The 22571-nt window shown below is 38.0% G+C and overlaps 1 protein-coding gene across 5 annotated transcripts in view; it reads left to right on the top strand.

Moving 5' to 3' along the window:
• Positions 1-22571, top strand: part of M (zona pellucida domain-containing protein miniature) — a 271056-nt gene that overhangs the window by 238185 nt on the left and 10300 nt on the right. For 3 of the 5 annotated variants that reach the window (XM_083109740.1, XM_083109742.1, XM_083109741.1), the window contains one exon: positions 22434-22516. In XM_083109740.1, the coding sequence (XP_082965866.1) occupies positions 22434-22516 (83 nt within the window). The other 2 variants (XM_083109744.1, XM_083109743.1) reach the window with 2 other exon arrangements.

Raw genomic sequence — 22571 nt, forward strand, 5'->3', positions numbered from 1 at the left:
TTTACGCACCGCAATTACTTGATATTTAAACCGTAGATGCATGTTAAACATCTACGAATGCACATTAATTATACGTGACGTAATTATCGTTCGAGTTTATTTATAGATGGAAGTGGGGAAGTAGCAATTACAAATTGTAAGACAAAATTGCTATCTTACGCGTAGGAATGCGCTCAATTTACTGCACGTCGTTCTACATATAGCCTTGCCAATTGCGTAGCATGCGTATCATGCTTAACGTCCGGCTGTTCCTAAATCCTGATTTTGATTGAAAGACTATGTAACGGGTACAACGTACATCAATCTCGCTTGATTCGAGACACATGTATATCTTCGAAATTACTGCATCGGCTTACTAAGTTACTTGCACATAATATCAAGTAGATTTTAAGTTGCAATCGTCCGACTTTTCTCATTTCTATTAAATTTCTCTATTGATAGACATACGCTTTGAAGAGTTAAAAAAAAAAATATTTTAAATACATAAAAGTAAAATTAATTTTTATAAGACAAGAACAGAAGTATGCTTCTCCTCACGATTTATTTTGATATATATATTTATCGCGATAATGGTTACTATCGTCTCTTGGCTTGAGATTCGGGAAGGCACGACCTTGAATCTTTCGAACAATTTCGGTCTCCTTTCTTTCCCTCTCTTTCTGTTTCTCTCGCTTTCTATCCGCCTTCGCTTCTCTTCTCGGAGCCTCGTTGATCTGCACCAATAATCGCAATATCCGTAATATGCGCGATATGACGTGTATCGCCGTATTCCGTCGGTTTCACCTAGAAACTAGCTAAAGAGCCTCTGAAATGAATTCAACTCGCGTGCAAACTCATGTCAGCGTCCGACATGATTTGAATGGGTCCTGTGGGTACTAATGACATTATTACCCTCTCTCCTGACACGTGAAATATTTATACCTAACGTACTTTATCGATTTTCTGCAAGAGCCACTAATTGAAAGAGGTCAACAGACTCTTGCGCGAGTAAATATCGATTCAGCGGATATTTTAAATTTTTTGATTCATCTCAGAACCATCGCGGAATCGACCAAGTATTTGTATTACATATCTTACGTATATATTTAAATACTCGCAAGAGTCTCTTGACTTAAAGAATTAATATTACACAAAATTAATATACTTTTCGAACGAACGTATCTGTACAGGGTTCGTTGGATGTTTGCTTGAGCAAGTACCGGCGTGAGTGCCATTGCTAATCGCTTGGCTCTTCATGGACTCGACGCGAGGCAGCTCACGTCAGCCGGTGGTATCCACGACGTATATGCACCACTTTCGAACTTTTGACCTGAAAACGAAGAGTATAGTTGCATGGGGAGCACGTAGCCGTAAGTTAGCGCGAGGCCTGTGGCAGAGAGATGCCACTAAATCTCGCTCAAAGTTCAAAGATACTCGCACGACCTCCGGGGTAAAGGTACCGCATAAAGTATCTGCATGTACCTGAAATTCAACGAGAAAGCAAGCCCCGCTATCGATTTTTTTTGTCGTCGAAAACACCGCGGTACAAAGTTATATTTAAACCTAAAATCAATTAAAGTTAATATTTACATGGTTCAACAGACAAGTTTTAAAAAAGAACAGCCACGTAATTTTATTTGTGCTGAATTTTGCTTAAATGCTCTCTATCGCGTCGTAATTTTAAGAAGACCTAGAAACGCAAAAAATGTGAGTACAGTATAAATAGCTTGCCGTAGCTTTAATTACTTGGTATATATAAGATTATAATTAAAATAATTAAATATATTCAGAAAAAAACTATATTCAAGGAGAACGATTATATAATCATTAAAGCAAGTATTGAAATGAAACGATATCACAGTAAATAAACGAATAAATGCTAATAATCTAGTAATAGAAGCGTCTCTTTTCTTTTACATTCCAATTAAATGTTTTTTACATGCTATATTTTGACATCTTTGTCGACTCATTCGCATTGGGCTCATTTAAAAATATCTGAGTAGATATTATCTCTTTTGAAATGTATCGGACGATGACGAGTTTCTATATTCAAACAAACTTGTCACTCCTGCAAGAAACGTCAGATCTCGATCGTTTATCGAATTGAAAATAACATCGACACGATATTCATAGGTTCTGCCGCTATCGATCGGTATTTGAATTGACACCATTAATTATAACTGAAGGCGATAGTCATACCTATCAGAAACATTAAACTCGCATCTACCTCTAAATACGAATAACCAGGAACAATCAAAAGCGAGACGTCTAAGCTTTGAGCATTTCAGAAATGAGCGATCGTTGTTATTGAACGCTGCAATTGACATACGATACATCGCGCGACGTTAATTGCCTTGACGTTGCCTCGTTACTTGATAGAACAGCTCGCCTTTTGATTGGCCATGTTCATTGATATGCAGCCTGGCAGCCTTCGGGAGTACTCGCCGATACAAGAGAACAAGACAATGGCCGGCGACATGTGTGTATGACCCTGTTCGACGGACGAAAATGCGCGTCACGTGCGCCTGGACGTGGTCTGCGGCTACCAACGCGTCTGGAGGTTCAGCGATTCGGATCAATGGTCCGCGGGATACCAATATAAGATCACTGAGAGAAAGGCTAAGGGCGCCCTTTCTCGCATGAGGCCATTCCATGCATTACTATCTCGAATGATGGATAGTAGCCGAGATAAATAGATAAATTCGTGATTATACCGCGGCGAAGAGGCGGAGAGATCTTCCCTTTTCGATGATTATTGACGCTCGTTCTATCGCATTGCATCTCTTTAACGTATCATCGATATTTGCCGAGCGTTTTCGTAAATAGCTGAGAGCCCTGTTACGTCTCGAAATAATCGATCGAATTATACCGTGTATGCTTGCGACTCGCAATCGTGCGATCGCACATTGCGTGAGAGAACACCTCGCCCTAGGGCATTCTACTCCCAGAGACAAGAGTGACTAGAGATGGCAAAGAGAGAAGTGCTGCCTTTTAGGGCAGTTAGATGCACAACGACGACGACGACTACGACGGCGCGACTCTTTGGCATTTCCTCGTCCCTCCGTCATCGCCTCTTCTCCGGTCGCCTTCCGTGGCCTCGCCTCACATCGGATCGACCATCCGTCCGAGCGTTCTGCTCTGCCTCTCGCACGACATGAACGCGTTTATGTGAACGATCCCGCGACCCCGATTTTTCTTAGAACGCGCGAAGAACTGCATTGCGAGTTTTTTAGCGCGGTCATGAAAACGGAAATTGTTTTCCTTTTTCTTTGATTGCGAAGATGCTTGTCCTGAGTGGCAAAGCAACGCTTACCAAGCTAAGTCAGCTTGGTAAGCATGTACAGTATAGTATTTATACATATATATATATATATAATGTATGTATAATATATTCATATTCATACATATATAATGCATGCATAGTATTAAATATATGTGTAATTACCATACTATGCATGCATAATAGTTATGCGCATATTTCACAAAAATAAAAAGATATCTAACAAAGATAAGAAAGATGAAGAAAAATGAAGAAGAAAGATATAAAGGCTGACGATGATGGTAACGATTAAAGATGAGGCGATGCAATAGCTTCGATAATGACAAGGGTGGAAGAAATCCGCTTATGAAATAACTCATTCAAATCTAGGGAAGCCGATTGAGGACGACCAACTGACGTTGATAATGATCTCAATAATTCGATAAATATATGTTCTCTACTTAATTTTCTACTCCGAGAATATACCGTGAAAAATCGCTTTAATCGATATTTAATGGATAATTCATACACCGGATGATTATCGAGACATACGTAGAGATTAGAATAATTCAAAGTGAATTTGAACGCGTTGAAGAATAAGTTTCTCTGCTCGAAATTTAGGAGATTCGCAAAAGAGGTAATAGAAGAGATCAATGATAATTTTATTAAATATAGACTTAATTTTATTAAATATATTGGGTTGACATCTAAGTAATTACAGATTTCATTGATAGATAGTGTTAGTTGAATTTTGGATATGTTCACGTATTTCAAATGTCAAACTCATATTGTTGTTTGACAGTTCGTATTCCAATTAACATTCAACAATTAACATCGGTTGAAAAATGGAAAAGCAAAACGAACACTTTCGACATATTTTGCTTTTTTACTTCCGCAAAGGAAAAAACGCATCGAAAGCTCACAAAAAGTTATGTGCTGTGTATGATGACGAAGCCTTAAAAGAACGGCAGTGTCAAAATTGGTTTCATCAAAAGAAGGTCATGTTGTCAGTTTGGTGGGATTACAAAAGAATTGTCTACTTTGAGATTTTACCACGCAACCAGACGATCAATTCAGATGTGTACATTGAACAATTAACCAAACTGAACAACGCAATTCAAGAAAAGCGACCAGAATTGATCAACAGAAAAGGCATCGTCTTCCATCACGACAACGCCAGATCCCACACCCCACACATCTTTGGCGACTCGCCTAAAATTGAGAGAGCTTGGGTGGGAAATTTTGATACATCCACCGTATAGTCCTGACCTTGCACCATCTGATTATCATTTGTTTCGGGCTTTACAAAACTTCTTGAATGGTAAAAATTTCAATAATGAAGATGATGTCAAGTCGCACTTAGTTCAGTTTTTTGCCGATAAAAACCAAAAATTTGATGAACGTGGAATTATGACGCTGCCTGCAAGATGGCAAGAGGTCATTGATAAAAACGGACAATACATTATTAAATAAAATTATCTTGTTCCATGAAAAAATTGTCTTTTGTTTTGTTAAAAAGAAAACCGCAATTACTTAGTTGCGAACCCAATAGATAGATAATATAGACGAGTGATTTCGGCGTCTACGTGATCCGATGTTGGGCGAAGACGCGCCGTCGATCGACGAAAATTGTCGTCTCGGGGAGGGCGATTGATCGATTTCGAAGGGATTCGAAGAATGTCGTGGAAACGACAGTGGCGTCGATGGCGGTGGCGTAGTTTTCGCGTAAATGTATCGGGACCAGAGAGAAATGTCGTTGCCCTCTTCTTTTCGTCGTTGACTGCCGCCGCCACCACCACCGTCGCCGCTACCTCCGCTACGGAGGTACTATCCCTAGTCCCCTCCGCGCGGGACCATCCTCTTGCCATTCCCACTCCTCCTGCGGAGCACCTGTCGTGCCAGGGAGTTCGGCGTGTTAGGGGCGCTCGACGGAGGTAAGTGGACGGCGGGTTATCAGTCGGCAGAACATCTTGGTCGCGAACGGAAACGCAAGCCCCGGTCGTGGTAACGTGTAGCTCGAGGAACTCAAGAATCGCGAGTGGAAACGTTAATGTCTCTATGCTAGCTGATAGCTCATTCACTCGCGGATTGTTACTTCGTATCACGATCGCCTGTAAGAGAGAGGTAAAGGCAAGCCCGAGGGAAACGAGTACGCGCTATAGTGCGTTTCATCTATTTTTCTTTTTAATCTAAAGATAGGACGCGATACTTGAACGATACATACCGATACACACATCCGCGATACAGACCTGGTAAGTTGCAATCGCACGATGACCGCGACCGCGCCAAGGTAAACGTCAGGCAACGAGGTCACGGCGCCGGTGAATTGTGTTAAGTGCGCCAAGGCGAACTTATCCGCCGTCGAGGTGGCCCATCTCGCATCGTTACGGCAGTGCACTCGACGGCGAACGACGCACGCCCCGGCGGTATAGAATATCTAACGGTTCCTCGATATCGAAAAACCGGAGGAAGAGGAGTGCTACGTCCTCCTACGTCGTTAGAGTAGTAAAACTTCCGGGACAAGAAAGAGAGAAAGAGAGAGAGACGAGAGTGGCGGAGTAATAGGGCGCGATAGAAGGAAAGAACTGCCGGGATGCTGCACGAGGAGTTCCAACGGAGCTCCAGCTAACACGTGGCGATTACACACGCTACTCTGCAGTCGCGAGGTGAGTCTTACTCCTGCGAGCTGTTACTACTGCTTATTGCGGACTCGAATGTGACAGAGCATTCGCTCGGAGCATTTCTGTAAAAAGCGCTTTTAAGCATCTATCTTTCTCCATTTTTTTTAAAATTAAATGTAATATTAAAAGATATAATGCGATGAATGCTAGTGGGTCGATAATAATTTTTAACATATCATAACGTCGATCAATGGACGAAAATATTCGAAATGTTTTTGTGCTGGTGCTTTTCACGTAAATTAATTTTTTAATAATTATTGCAATCATCTTTGTTAATTTTTCATCTTTGGTAATTTAATAGAAATAAATGTAAAAATTACATTATATATTGTTTAGTTAATGATGCATAGAGTACTAGACGAATTGAGATTGAAATATCCGATGTTATTGCGGGACCTCTGCAAATGGAAGATGAACAATAGTGCATCGTAAAGACATTACGACGTCTGGCAATCCTCGAAAGGTTAATCGGGATCGGCTAATCCACGTCGATTGCAGGCAGTTTTAACGTGTCGCGAAGTACATCCCGTCTGGCATGATGTAAAAGAGCGAGATGAACGGGGACGAATTACGATTCGCGTTTGCGTGATCTGCTTACCGATGTAAACGCGTGCGAATAGAACGACCGGGCCGAAACAACCAGGCGGATAAGGTTCTTGTATGAGGAAATTGGGAGGGGAGGGAATGTGGTCGGTCGACAGGCAAGGAGGCCTCGCCAAATTTTCGTGCCGCTGGTCCGGACGCAATGTGTCTGAGATCCCCACGTGCTTTCGGACCACCTCTCTCTCTCTTTCTCTTTCTCTCTCTCTCTCTTTCTGTCCTCTCTCTCCACTTTTTTTCTTTTTCTCTCTTTATTTCTCCGTCCCTCTTTCGCCAACGTCTCTTCGCGTCAGTTCGTCTCTACCTCGGCTCTTTCGTTGCATCTTTCTCTCGCACATGCGGATAAAGACTTCGTTCCCGCGGATCACCGGCTTCACTCTCCTCTCTACGCTCCTTTCTTTTTCCCTTTGTCTCTTTTTCTTTCTCGTCGGTCTTTATCTCTCTCCCGCTTCCTCGGAGTCGAACTGATCGGCCAGAGGCCCGAGACGGCGAGGAGTTAGCGCGCGCATTCCGGTTAGCGGTCCGGTGAATCGCATCGCCGTTGCTGCTTCTTTAGCTACCGCCGTCGTTGCCCTCGTGTCTGTCGCCATCGATCCGCCGTGAATGTCGGTCAACCCTTACTTTCTCGGTGTGTAGGAAGGATGGGTCCACAGCTGGGTTACGTGCGCAGTTCAACAATTACACGAGAATTAGAATCACGTAGCGGTGAATCTCTCACATAACTTATCGATCTTACTCAACCGGCGAAATGATGAAAAAATTAATCGATCCTGATGAAAAGTATCACGAATTATAAATAGCTTAATGTAAACTTCTTTCTGCAATTCGTGAAAAAACGTAGATTGTAGGTCTCTTTTTAGATCGGAAACTTCAGAAATTGGATGCTGCCTGCTGCGCGGCAGATGATCAAAACTGTTTCATTTTGCGATATAAATGCGCGTACGCAGACCAAACTCCGAATAGCAAAAGCGCGTGTACATGCCAATCCGGGAAGAAATTTCTCGGGGTGAATCATGCGCGTACAAAGCTGTGTCGGGCACTTTTTTTCGCGCGCGCTACTCGCTCTTTATTTCACGTTTAGGAATAATATTCGGTTGAAAACAGACGCCGTAGCGGATTTTGCGCTTCATTCATTTCATTTTTACCCGCACGCGAGATACTCGATGCGGCAAATCGTAATTTAAGTTCGCCGCGCGTATCACAAGTGGAGAAAGATATTAATCCAGCATCCCGCGCGGAAGGTTTAATATCCACAGTGATCAATCATTTCGAATCGGCAACGTCAAACGCATCGTTACATTAGGCCGGGTTCCTTCATTTCCGGGATGGGTTGCACATACCAGCCCCGAATGCGCGCGGCGGGCATTCTTTCCGAAATTTGCATCGAAATAAGTCGCCGTCCGTTCGTCCTCCCCGCCGTCCCGGCGGGCAAAAGGAGTACGCTAACGGTTTTTCGAACAGGTGTCATCTCTTTTTTCCGCGCTTCATGAAATATTCACCAGGCATACGATTACGTTAGTACGGGGGCCGGACTAATCCGTCTGTCGACGGCGACGACCGGGGCATTCAACCTCATCGCCGCAATACGTCTTGGAATCGCGCCTGACATAACTTTGCATTCGTTTGCCAATGTAATTCCTCGGTGAATTAACATTAACGTGCCACGCGCGACTTCGCCTATTTGTACGGACGGTGCCGTGGGAATGAAGATCGCCTAAGTATATTTCGCCGTGGCAGTAATTCTCGGAACTATCGTTCATTCACGAACGGCTTAATCCGGAGAGAGAGAGAGACTCTTCCCGGCGCCTTCGCGCGAGAATTTTAACGCTCTCGCAATTAGCGAGTCGATGATTCTCCTCCGTCTGCGTAAGGATCCAGCAGGTGTATAGCGTTAAAAATTCCATCTTCGCATTCACGATTAAGGATAGACAAACATGATGTAACGTGCAATTATACTTTTACATACTTTTTTATAATTTTTAATAATTTTAATTTTTAATAATTTTAATAATTTTAATAATTTTTAATAATTTTTATTTTATACATTGACTAATATTATTCTGCTATTATTTATTATTATTAGAACGACATGCGACGTGGAGGATTGAATAATAATTTTATCTTTATCCTCGGAAAGCCTTTAGATTAGGATATTGTAATAATAATTTAACGTTTTAATGTATTATAACATCAATGTGCACGTATTACACAAGCTTGTACAAATCCACGTGGCCGTAAGATATCGCAATCATCTATTAACGGCGTATATACTTTATCGCTTCCGGATGTTTACACGAACACTATTAACGACTATCGGCGCATAAAAGTGTATGGATCCCATCGGTTTTCCGGTTTTTTAACGTCTCACGAAATACGCTTTAGCGCATTTTATAATACTCGCGACTACGGTAGTTTATAATACTTTCCGGCAATTTACGATACTTTATGTACTTTATATACAAGTCGGTCGCATCGACCACGTGAATCGTAATCACGAAGTTAAACCACGGATATGATTGGAATCACCACGCGTTTTCGCACATATATTACACAACTAATTTTTCAATACCTTGACCAGTTACCTACATTTATCTCGGTCGGCCATTACATTATACAATATAAATTTGCGATAGAATTTTTGGTAGTATCGAAAAAATTGCAATCGAGTCAATGATAGGTGCACACGAGAGCGCATAGCGAGAATGATTCGTGCGTTTCCTCTCCGGCACTCTTGAAAACCGGTATCTCTCACCGTACAGAGAAAGAGAAAGAGAGAGACAGAAAGAGAGGTCGGTATCCCATTATACATTATCTGTCGTAATATTACGTTTATATTTATGCGACACGCTTATGGTATACGGTTACAAATGTTACTACTACGCTGCCAAAGAGACGCGTGTTAATTCCTAGCGGATTGACATGACTATTTTTCGTATCCGCTTTTTAGACTTTTTATAGGAAATATAAAATTGAAATATAAAATTGAAATATAGAACTGGAATTGAGTTTTTCTCTCCTCACATTTTTATCTTTGTAATAATAGAAATCTGCATACGTACACACACACACACACATATTTCATATTTCACATATCCTATAAAAAATCTTTGAAATTTTAAATTAAATAGATATTTTACATCTCTATGTTTTATTTTGATTTAATTCTAATCAAAAAGTTATAATAAATATATAGCAACATCGAGGAATGAAATTTAAAAATATCTTCAAAATTATAAAATTCTAAAAATTCTACTTTTTCGTTTTTTTAAATTGAAATAACCCAAATTCTTGATTTTATTATATTGTATAAAATGCATTAAATATCGGAAAAAATACAATTGCGGCAAATGAATGAAGTTAAAAAAGATGAAATCCATCCGTAAATTGAATAAAGCCACATAGTGGCAGTAATGAAATCAAATGTAAGAATGAGAATGCGTCTATGTAGCTTAATTATCTAGATTTTTATCTAACCCGTGAAATAAAGTCCGACTCACAATTAAATAAGTAAATTAAACAAAGTATATGCAATGCACGAAATCGACCGATTGCGATCTTAATTAATTTCCAGTCAGTGCGAAGACGCATCTATCTCTCATCACAACCGCCGTAAGATAAGCGATAATCGATAATGCTCGTCGATCACATAACGTAGGCGCGAGATGTGCCTATACGAGCGGCTCTCGATGAAACAATATTAACGAGGTCGAAGACTCGGAACTTTATAACGGGTGTCCATGCCTAAATTACATCCTGCGGAGCGTGACTCGTTAAGAATCGTGTGCTGGCGAATACACCGATTCTTCTAGACATGCCTCTGTATATACGAAATATATTCGAGATTATTTTAGTTTTATACATAATTTTATATATAATATTATATATATAATTAAATCGATATGTATTTATTTAATTGCAATTTTCAAAAATATTTTACCTTTATTTATAACAAATAAGATTAACATAATTATTTGAAGAAATAGATGCACATCTCGTGTGCGTGTGTCTGTATGTATATGTAATGTACAACTTTCTTTTATATTTATGATAGGAAGGTCGTAGAAGTACATTTATCGTCGCGATGCCGATAACTACACAGCCGCCAGCGACTGCAATTCTTACTCTATGTTTATCGGCATCGCGTGTGCACACGCGTGACGCATCGCGTGCGTGAGGGCGCACGCACTCTCTACAGACGCACTAGTTGGGGTGGACACGCGATAATTATAATCGTGCCAGAGTGGTCGCGACAACGATTATCATCGGGTCGCATTAACCGTTAATGTTAACACAACCGATCTCGATCTCGCGATGAATGGATCGTAAAGCCAATTACAACTGAGCGCCGCATCAACCGATTTCTTTCTCCGCCTTCTTTCGCGATTTGCCGAGTAATAAATTCGCCGAGCACAGCGTGGAGGAAGAGAGGATCAAAGCGGACCGGTAATCCGAAGATTATGCCCGAGCGAAAACGATAAATCTCAACTAATGTCTCGGTGTCATTGGCCGATCAATGGGCGATCAATTGTGTGTCGCGTTTATATATATTTCCTTATAATAATATAACTTTAATTGAGTGCCACGCGCGCGATATAGTCGATATAAAATTTTTATATTGTGCCATCGTTACGCAAACGCGTGTACAATTTTATATAGAAAGAATTGCGTAGAGATGAGATATAACGGTACATAGCATAATCGAATCTTGTAAGAAATGAATTAATGATGCAATCTATTCTCATCGCGAGTCGATGCCGCCAATATTTTTCTCACATTTCGGTTTATCATTTTATCATTTTGCTTAATACATATATGATTGTTGCAACATCAGCGTGACATGACGTGCGCTTATTATATTAATTTTTATAACACGGGTTGTGTCCAGATGCATTGTACCTGACTAAGCGTCAGTCGAGGTTCTACTTCAATAACGATCGACAAGGGGAACATGACAATTTAATATACAAGAATGAATACTCTGAGAATATAAAATGCCCCGAGTGTTATAAAGAAAGAATACATCAGAGCGTTGCAAGTAGTTCTCAAGACAAGATATTTGCGCGATATATAAAAATGTAGTATAAAATCTGGAGTTGCTCCGACATTCCGGAAATATTCCGCAAAATTTCTCGAAAGTTTCCTTCTGTTGTGTCAGTCGAAATAAGAAAGCGTCTGTCTCTGTAGAATATTTTTAAAATATCGTTGTCAATATGTACATGTATTCTTAACAAATGTATAGGCATCTTCCAGAATACAAAAGAGCGTCGATATATTTAAGAAGCATAAAGTTGACTCGTAAATTGCGAAAAAAAAATTTATCATAAATATGACAATTTCCAATAATGTATAACATAAAAATGATATCTTAGGTCGAAAATTTGACAGTTGCATTTACCATATATTAATACCGGTCATTACCTCCGGCGCTAAGCGGTACGTTTGTCGGTACGCATTTTGCACGATCGTTCCCCGGGGAATTTATAAAGCTTATCTCTGCGCGGCTGTCGAGCATTAAACGGCCAGAAGAAGAGAAGCCGAAGCTGGTAACGCTATCTTGACCCGGTTCGCACCGACAAATGTTTCGCCAAGTTCTTTTCGTACATGAATCCGCAATTAACACACTCTTACGCACTTGGTTTCGATAATCGTTTCGATCATATCACGTTTAACAAATACCGGGATCGCGCGATTAATCCGAAATTATAGTCCTGCGAAAGATTTATGGCATTACGTATGTTTAATATACCGCGCACCAAAAAATTTGCTATAGAAACGTTGATAATTGTGCGAAAGCGGATGTTTCTGGTACAAATAGCAGCGAGAAACATTTCTTTAGAATTATTTCTCTTTTTTACAATTACATTTTTTTAGAATGTGCGCGATTGTCTTCCATAGAAAATTTGGCAACATATTGTATTTTCGAAAAAAAAAAAATGATACGGTGCAGAGTTCAGATGCTCATAATGAGACGCGATTTCGTCAGCGACGAAATGCCTACGTTTTCGGATAATTCTAGATAAATCGCGAATGCACGTCGTCCGTCCGATGTATGGAATCACGACCGTCACCTCGGGGATCGACTGGAATTCCAGAACGCGAGACGCGAGACGGAGTCCTGTCGTCGCTTCGAATACCATAAACGACGCGGCAGCCGATTTGATATTGCGATGCACGTACGCGCAAAGACAAATCGCCGTATGCGCGTTCGCGCCGAGGAAGAAGAAGGTACTGTTGCCGATGCTGATAAAGAGAAAGAGAGAAAGAGAGAATGAGAGGGCCGGTGTGTTAAGTTAATGCGTCTGGAAACGGTACCGTGAGAAATTAGCGTATCGGAAAACAATGCGAATGCACTCGAAGAAATTCTAAACGCGCAAAGTTTCATTATTAACTATTTATTGTTATCAGTTAACTACTTATGCTACTAGAAAATTGGTTCTAACGCAGGTTTCGTTCAAACTTTACGGCAAGAATTTTGTATTTTACAGTATCAGTTTATAATAAATAAATACAAACGAATAAAATATTTATTAATTCTCTTCTTCGACTCTTGGGAAATTAATAAATAGTTATCTTACTGTTTAAAGTAATATTAGAAGCAACATTGTTATTTTATAATAAAAAATCAAGAAAAATTAATCATAATATGATAATCACTATTTTATATATAAAAGGACTATTTCAAATAATTTATTATCCTATGACTATAGTATGTATAATGCCCTAAAAGATTCTATAAAAATTAAATATGTTAAAGAATTTTCAACCCTCAAAAAGAATTTGTTATGAAGATTAAAATTAATAAAATATTTTGTGATAAAATATTCGTGTTAAATCTATCATATCGCAGGAAGATTATAATTAATTATCCAGATACTCTACATTATATTAGATTTCTATTGTATTTGGGAGGAATTTTAACGTTATAAAATTCGTACTTAATAATTTGAAAAATCATTATACATACAAAAATTCGGAAATTTTTAAATTTACATACATTAATAAAAAATTAGTTAAAAGGCTACAAGGACCAACGCAATGGTGGAATATATGCCTAAACAATACTTCCAGCATATTTTCCAGGTTTTTAATTCGCTTCACAAGACTACGGTTTACCATTGAATATTCAAACAACAATAGTATAAATTTCCTGGACACAACTATCATAATCAACAATAACTATATTGAATTTAATTGGTATAGGAAACCGACCTTTTCAGGAAGATTTCTATCATTTTTCTCACACCATCCTCTGTCACATAAAAAAGGAGTTATCATTGGTTTGACTGATAGAATTTTTAAACTTTCACATCCACGGTTTCATAATGAGAATTTTTCTTTTATTATTTCGACTTTATTAGGCAATGGTTATCCTATTAAATTTATTTTTCACACTATTTCTCAAAGATTAAAGTTTTTAATCTCTGACGTGAACAATGACGAAACTGCTCTCACTCAATCCTCCTCCTCTCTTATTCCTTTCTTCACCATTCCTTTTTTCTCAAGCTTTCCAAGAGGTTTTGTTTCTAACATTAAGAGTTATGCGAACAGAAGATTGGCATATACAGTCAATAACAAATTAAAATTCCTTATTAGATTGTACAAGGATCCGGTATCTAAATTCCACCACGTGAATGTCATTTATAAAATTAGTTGTTTAGACTGTGATGCTTCGTATGTGGGACAAACTAAAGGAAGTTACTGACCAGAATTAAAGAACATCGTTCTGATATCAATAAATCTTCTGGTTCTCTCTCAGTTGTGTCCCTTCATAGATTGAACGGTCATGAGTTTGATTGGGAGAATGTTTCCATTTTGGAGGAGGAACCTAGATATAAAAAGAGACTAATTGCCGAGATGTTACATATCTCTAGTCAGAATCATGGCCTTAACATTCAGAGCGATACCGATTTCTTGGATAAGCTGTATTTGCCCATTATAAAAAAATGTTCGTATTGATTATTTGAATTTTTCCTTTGTTCTGTCTTCTTTCCTTCTGTGACGTTTTGTTTTTCTCCTTCCTTTTCCCTTCTCCCCCCCTCTTTTTGATGTTTCACGTTCTTGGCTATATGTGATTCCATGTGCCTCAGTTCGGCTCTGTTGATTGGAACGTTAAGTTGTGCTTAACTTGCTCTCCCTTTGTGTTCGATTTTTTGATTTGAGATCACTTTCAAATTTAGAGACCGGTATGTGATTTTATTATATTAACTTTACTCTTGCTTTATATGAAGGATTCTCTTAAGTAGTTTCCGGATTGTTTGTTAAATTATTGCTCTGTCTTGTTTTTTTTTGTTGTTTTTTTCTTGTTTAGAGTGTCATAATTTTAAGTTTTTACTCGCACATATTTGGACCATCAAGTTTCCAACTGGTCATCGATTTATGCATCTTTGACTGTTTTTTCTTTTGGAAATGGTCATGGACCTGTATGTGAGATTTCCTTCCGGTTTTTGTTTTGGAGAGGATCATCTCGTTTTTAACGGTACGCTGGTGATATGCGGTACGAGTTGCTTTCGGGTTTTCTGTGGCGAAACGGTAATGCGATGCGTTCTTTCCTTTTTTGGGGGATTGACGGTTTAAATTTTCCGTTATTGTACATATACTTGCTTCCGATTTTTTGACTTTTTTGACTTTGCGTTGTTCCGAAACTTATTTACATTTCTCCTATAACTGTTAATTTTGCTTTTATCTTAATGTTTATTACTCACTTTGTTATTCGACATTGAAAAGGATCCGAATTGGATTGAAACGCGACGTTTGTCATGTTCAAATTAAATAAACATTTTCATATGCTTATTGTATTGTAATAACCGTTTTAATTTTTGCATATATTCCACCATTGCGTTGGTCCTTGTAGCCTTTTAACTAATTTTTTATTGATTTTATCTAACGGACCTTTATTTCATTATAATAATTTACATACATTAATTCTATTATTTTCAAATTTAGTCTTAACATTAGTTTAATTTACAATCGTCTCATATATACACGATACATAATTATGAAGAATTTTATTAATTTTAGCCTTTACAAGAAATTTCCTTTAAGAATTGAAAGAAATTCTAACGAAAAAAATAAAATATAAACCGTAATAAAAAAGAAAGGTTAAAAGACCGTAGCGCAAGATGTTAGAGCGTAAAAAATAGAAGTAATAATAAAATATAAAATATAATCAAATATAATATAATATAAAATATAAAATTTTTTCATATTACATATCGTAATTATAATTATACACGATGATATATATATATATATATATATATATATATATATATATATATATGTTAAAATAGTTCTTTTTATAATATAGCCCCGAATTTCTCAAAATTGTAACAGAACAAACGTGATGAAACATTTCGAAAGTTGAAATTGCACTCGACCTAGAGAGAAAACTGTGCCACGAAATGTGATTATTCTAATTTTTATATGAAAAGGGCAGGAAAAGGAGTTATTGTTTGTCGAACCATGTAATTCGCCTTATTTGATGCGCGTACGACCAACGTCGCGGCTCGGGTCGGTCGAGGTAAGGAAAGGCGGCGAGACAACGTTGTCACATTAAAGCGTCCTGAAACGGTGCCGAGGGGAGAATTATTAGCGTGGGATCTATCGCACACACTGCGCGCGAGCAGGAAACACCGTTACGAGACTTATAATCCAGCCGATCGAAACATTCCAGGAATATATTGTGCGCGAATCATCCTGCGGCCATTCGTCTTTATTGGCAAACAGAATCGAGGCGTCACAATGCCTCGTAGAATCGAGTACTCTTTCGTCGAGGTCTCGAAAAGTCGCGGGAAGATAAGCGAGCGCGATTCCTATGCTAATATCCCACGCGAAAATTTCCCTTTCGCAGGTATATGCCTATCTTGCATATAGAGTTCCGTTTGAATTACAAATTGGTTTATTACGGTCGCTTTACCTATTACACACCTTGGTTACTTGGATAATTAAGCGTGAGCGAGCGCACGTACATTAGCATCCGCGGATAAACGCGAGAAAATGATAGCGAGGCGATGAAATCCGTGTACTTGTGCGTCATGCGCGCGGCCCGAAGTCGGTTATGCACAAGCTAATTAATGCTTTCTGAGCCGGCATGCTCGAGGCGGGCGAATCAAAAACACGCAAAGCATTCACGGTACTCGTGTATCACGAAACAGCTCCTTGCTCCGATTAACCCTTCCATCATCGGGGGACCACCCGTTTCGGCCTGCTCTCTTCCTATTAACGTGTCGGCCGCGTAACTTTTCGTGGAATATCGCGAGCGCTTATCCTTCTCCTTCTCTTTTTTTTCTTCTCGTTAATGATAAAGAGGGCATGTCCGATGTAACTGTAAAATGAAAATTATTAAACGAGAATGATGTAATGTAAATCCCATGATTATTGGCATATATGACAATCCAATCGGAAATAATTAAAAATCGAGAATGCGAAAGGCGGACGTATAAGTTTCGTCGTTAATAAAGTCACGGATGTCTATGAAAATTACGCTCGAGCGAAAACGCTCGTCGCAAAAACAGGATACGACTCGTAGTCAGGATCGAGACATCAGGATTGGCCATCGATATAATAAAGTGTTCTAGTAAAATGTTATAATATATTAGAATAAAATTTCCAAAGATTACGAACGATAAAATTCGATGCCGTTATTGCTCGCCATTTGATATGCGCAAATCATATGCAATTTATATACAACTAATAGCGCAGAACGGAAGGATAGTTTCCCGAACGTTGATATATTCATCTCGAGTTTGGATCTCAGGATATACGCATCGCAATATCTTTAATCCTCTAGTTTCTTTGGCAAAAATTCAAATATTTATTACAAATTTTATTATTTATAATATCAAGTGTTTTAGTTATTCGAAAATATTGTTGCTTCCTTTTCACGCTTAAACATGCAGTTTACGCACAATATTTTATTTATTTTCTTAATTATTGATAGAATCTTTATAAATCCTGCCTTATGGATAAGTATAATCTTGATGCCTTCTTAATTTGGTGTTAATATTAATGCAAAATACACAGAAAAAAATAAGTGTCAAAACTTACATACTTATATACTTCAATTAACGCGTTCATTGTTTCATATATACGCAATAATCTATAATGTTCTTAGAAGAATTTAATAATTTTAAATTTCAACAATATTATAATCTTATTTCAATATAGTAATTGTCATCTTAAAAATAATTATTATATATAATTATTTAATTCTACTTTAAGAAAATTATAATCTTTGATTTAAAAATGTTATTTTCTACTTAACATTGTTTCCTTTCCATTCAAGAAAATTAAATCTTAAATCATAAGAATATATTTTTCTTGATTGAACTATATAAAATGGCTTCATTCAAGCAAGCAATTATTCAAGCAATTATATTTTTCTTTAATTAATGCAATATAATCTCATTTCAAGATTTCCATGTTAAAACTAAAGATATTTTCAAAACAAGAATGTCCTTCTCTACTAATGCAAAATACTTCTCGTACATTCTGTATATCCGGTTATTCACGGTGCATGCCTCAGCGAGAATTGTTCCGGTACAACAATCGCGGAATCATAGCGCTTCGCCGAAGGCCGCGAATCATTAAACAATCAGCGCTAATTGTCCGATATATCCGTCATTATAAATCAAGATTGGAATAGGCGTAGGCGTTAACCTTTGCCGACGTCGGTCAACCACGGATAATTACATGCTCGCAATACAATGGCAACGGGCAACCGCAAACGGCGTCACGCACGGATATTTTCGAGCGTTTAAACCGGCGCTTAAACATTGTCCGCGATTCACTTAAGCGCGAGCAACATGCTAGTTAACTAGATTTTAATTAAAGTCGTAATACGTGTGCCCTACCGGGCGGACTTAACGACTGGCTTCTTTCTTCGTCTCCCACGATCAGCGCCGGGATTACAATTGACACCGTGACAGTGCGCGCTTATTCCGAATTATGAGGCTTGGGGACTCGGCGGATGTCCTCCTTCAAGCGCCAACGGGATTTCTCTTAGGATAGGTTCAGGTAGAATTTTACTTAAAGAAGGACTAAACGGCTAATAAATCTATATCAAAAATTAATATATCTAATACATTTCGAGATTCACGAATTTAAATCAATTTTCAAAGCAATTTTAACCTTTTAAAATATAAGATTAATTATTAATTATTAATTTGTGTGAGTTGAAGAAAATATAATTTAAATCTATAGAATATAATTTTTAATTAAATCTCTAGAATATAATATAATTTAATCTCAAAATCGTAAAATCGTAAATTATCTTATATCGAATTAATTTAAAAAACTAGAATTACTTTGCGCAATGTTAAATTCATGAATCCCGAAATATATTAAAAAGTGCAGATAAATCTTGTCTAAAATTTTCCCAACTCGAGTTTGGATTTTATTTTTGGCTTAAAATAAAGTTTATGACGCGTAGGTAGGTTACGAATATGCAAATTTCTAGATGGACCAGAGTTACCGTACCAGAAAAAATGACCGGTAAAATAAGTATTTTTTTATAGGGCTAAAAATTAAAATTTTTATAAGAATGGAAATGAAACGATAACTCGGTCCATTTGGAACTTTGCATTCGTAATCTACGCATCATAAACTTTATTTTAAGCCAAAAATGAAGTTCAATTTCGAACTGGAAAATTTTTGGACGACAAGCTTATACTCTTTATTCGCATTTGATATAGCTGATTCATTCAATTTCTTTTTAAATGCCGCCACAATCTCTTTCTATGTACAAATAGATATAACGCATATGAAATATGTATCATTATTCAATTTGAGAAGTATATAATTTATTAGAATATTTATTAGTTTATCAGTTTACTAGAATATTTATTAACTTCTATATTTTTTATTTTATTAAGAAAGAGAAATGTAAAAGGAAGTGTATCTAAATATACTGCCTCTTTCATAATAAAAATGACACCGGAGATATCTTGTCACCGAGAATTCCGGAGCATACGAAATTATCACTTTAAAACCACACGGAAGCATTTTAATTGTAAGATTATTTTCATTCGATAGAGTTATAGATCCACTAATCTATCCGACTGTCACGTTTGTCAGAAAGTCAACGCACTGTTCATTGCTCGAATAGTTACGGAAGCAGCGGAATCGCCCAATAATCGGTTTATTTATCGCAATCTGGGACGATAGCTGTCAACATGGGGACCGTCGGAAGCATCGGCGCAGCGATGCGTTTATAATCCGGCAAAAACGTTCCGGCGGAGTTAATGGGCCGCGAACAGCCTTGAAATCAGTATTGGGTCTGTTCCCCGTCTTGTCTCGACGCGTGTATCGCTCTCGCCTCAGACTCGAGTATCCAGATAAATCTTTAATGCGATTAAAATATTCCGCTATTAGCATAACAGCTCCAAGAAATGGTCTTAACGAATTGCAAAAATCATGTAGTGGAATAGTATAATAGTAACAACTAACAGTGAATGGAGATAAAGACAGGGCAAGAGACTCGTAAAATCCACATTGCAACCTATTTAAGCGTTAATTGATAAATACATACATTATATGATAATGTTAACAAGTTTCTTTACGAGTATATAATAGGCTGTATCATACTCGTCTTTTCTTTTCGCCAGAATAGGGATAAATAACACCGCAAACGAGCGCCATGCTTTACTATTAATCGATCAATTTATGATAATTTTTAGCTTTGTTTTATTTCGATCGAACGATACGGATCGCTTACCGCGACATTATTGCAAATGAAAATACTGGTTAGACTGGTCGTAAGTGTACACGCGCGCGTATTATTAGAGCCAGTCGAGGGAGCTAAGAAGCTCGACACAACCGGCAACATCACTCTTACAGATTCATTAGCGACTTCTCGGTCACTTAGAAGATGATGAGTAATGGCTATTAAGTAGGCCGGAAAATGAAGACGCGACCTTATACCCGCTTGTTTTTTTTTCTACATTCTTATAACACGAGAGGAAAAAAAATAAGCGTACGAAAACAAGAATATCAATCTTATATATGCGACAGTGTATAAGAATATCGCGAAACAGCTAGTGAAATTCTCTTGGAAAGAGCCAATATCTTAAAATCTTCCTACGACAAATTTCTGGCACAACATTCCTGTTACGGACGCTAATGAGGAGAGCCATGTGATCACGGGACGTAGTATTTTATAATGAATTAAGACTGTGTCTGCGCGACAATTAATTAACGACTGTGTATAAACGCGCGAATATAACGTGTAAAACAAGGAATTGGTATGTTACTGTCACCGCGCAAGCGACGTTTATCTTCCATTCATAACCACGGTTATCCTGATGTCCATTTTACGCGGCGATACTCTCGATAGCGAGACGCATTCACGATCTCGCGTCGCCGCATACCTCATGTCACCTGCGGGTCAATTATATAGATATGCGACGCGGCTTTATGCTGACGCACCGTTATAATGACTGGTATCCCTCGGTGACAACATTATTTCGATAATCGTGGAAGTCGTAAAATCCGCAATAAGAAGATTTAATCACAAACGATTTACTTATCTCATTAAACGTATTCAAGTGTTCGCGGACATAGCGATTTTTTATTCTCCTCTCTGTCTCTCTTTCTTCTTATATATTTATTTAATTTATTGTACACATATATATGTACCCACAATAAATTAAATAATTTATTTTATATATGTATACAATATATATAAATTAAATAAATGTCAATATATAAAAAATAAAATGAGATTGAGAAGAGGTTCACAAGATATCAATCAAAACAAATTACAGAAGGCTAAAAACCAAGCGCCGATGTAAAAGCGTACAAAAAGATATATAATTATTATTAATAATTCACATTAAATATAATAAGTGAAAAGATCGAAGTACATAATATAAAATAAAAAATATAAAATAAAATAAATATCAATATATAAAAAGAGAGAGAGATAGAAGAATAAAAATTTGTCTACGTTACATGTATATAAAATTATAAATAAAGTTTCAAAGTTCCTAGAATTATTTTAATATAAGAAAGAAATAATAAATTGAAACTTTGCCTGCGTAGATTTCTGAATTGCAAATATATGCGTGAGAAATTGCAGAAATTATGCCGGCGTTAACTCATGCTAGCGTAATAGCGTCGCCACGGTTGTTACAGGCGCATCTGAGATTACAAGTTGTAAACGTTAATGAGAACAAACGCGCGTAATAATAAAGTATCGTTTCGATTTTTTACTTTCACGTGATATCGTCATACTTCGTCCCATAATTCCGTGACGATAATTACCGTATCGGCGTAATTCTACGTACAAATGGGTGCGCAAGAATCACGTTATCCTATTCCCTGCATCTGTCATCTCCTGGTTGAACACTTCATTCGCATAGGATTAAGTTATCTTTCGAAGCTGTACCGTTATGACTATCAATATTCATTTTTATGTCGCGTTCCACGCGATAACGCGTCGTCGCGGTAATCTTACATAATTAATTAAAGTGCGATAAAAGAGCGATAACCGAAGGTATCGCGCGTTTAAGGAAAGTTCGACGCTCAAGAGGAAGAGAGAGAAGGGGACCAATAGAGAGTATTTCGATGTAAAGACATATTTAATTATTAATAAAATTTGTAAACGCATTCTTTCTCGAATAGATATACGTATGGATTGTTCGCTCCAATTTTTCATCGCCTCCTTACACAATCCCAATTTCACGAACGCGCATACTCGAAACTCCGTAACTAGGATTCTCCGCCGGGCGGATCAATTTTGCGCCCGAGACCTCCTTGGGATCCGAAGCGCGACTTGCGCGAACGACGGCCGGTTAATTTGCTCGCTAGACCATGGTGGTCGGATAAATTAAAATAGATCCGGCTTCGCCGCCGGTCTGTAGCGTGAAATTTTCATGCGAGACTCTAACGCGTTTGCGTCTCTTTTTCTTCTTCAGGGCAGGACGGTGTTACGTCGCGAGAGGCTGGGACCTCCAGGATGCCAGGGGTGTGGAAGTTGCTACGTACGCTGATCTATATGGTGAGTTGCAATTTACAAAATTGGATATCGATGCGAATTGCATATCGCCGACACG

This window comes from Camponotus vicinus, unplaced genomic scaffold (genome assembly GCF_025532165.1).
Source record: "Camponotus vicinus isolate PSW18456_S1 unplaced genomic scaffold, iyCamVici1.0 SCAF_1, whole genome shotgun sequence".
NCBI lineage: Eukaryota > Metazoa > Arthropoda > Insecta > Hymenoptera > Formicidae > Camponotus > Camponotus vicinus.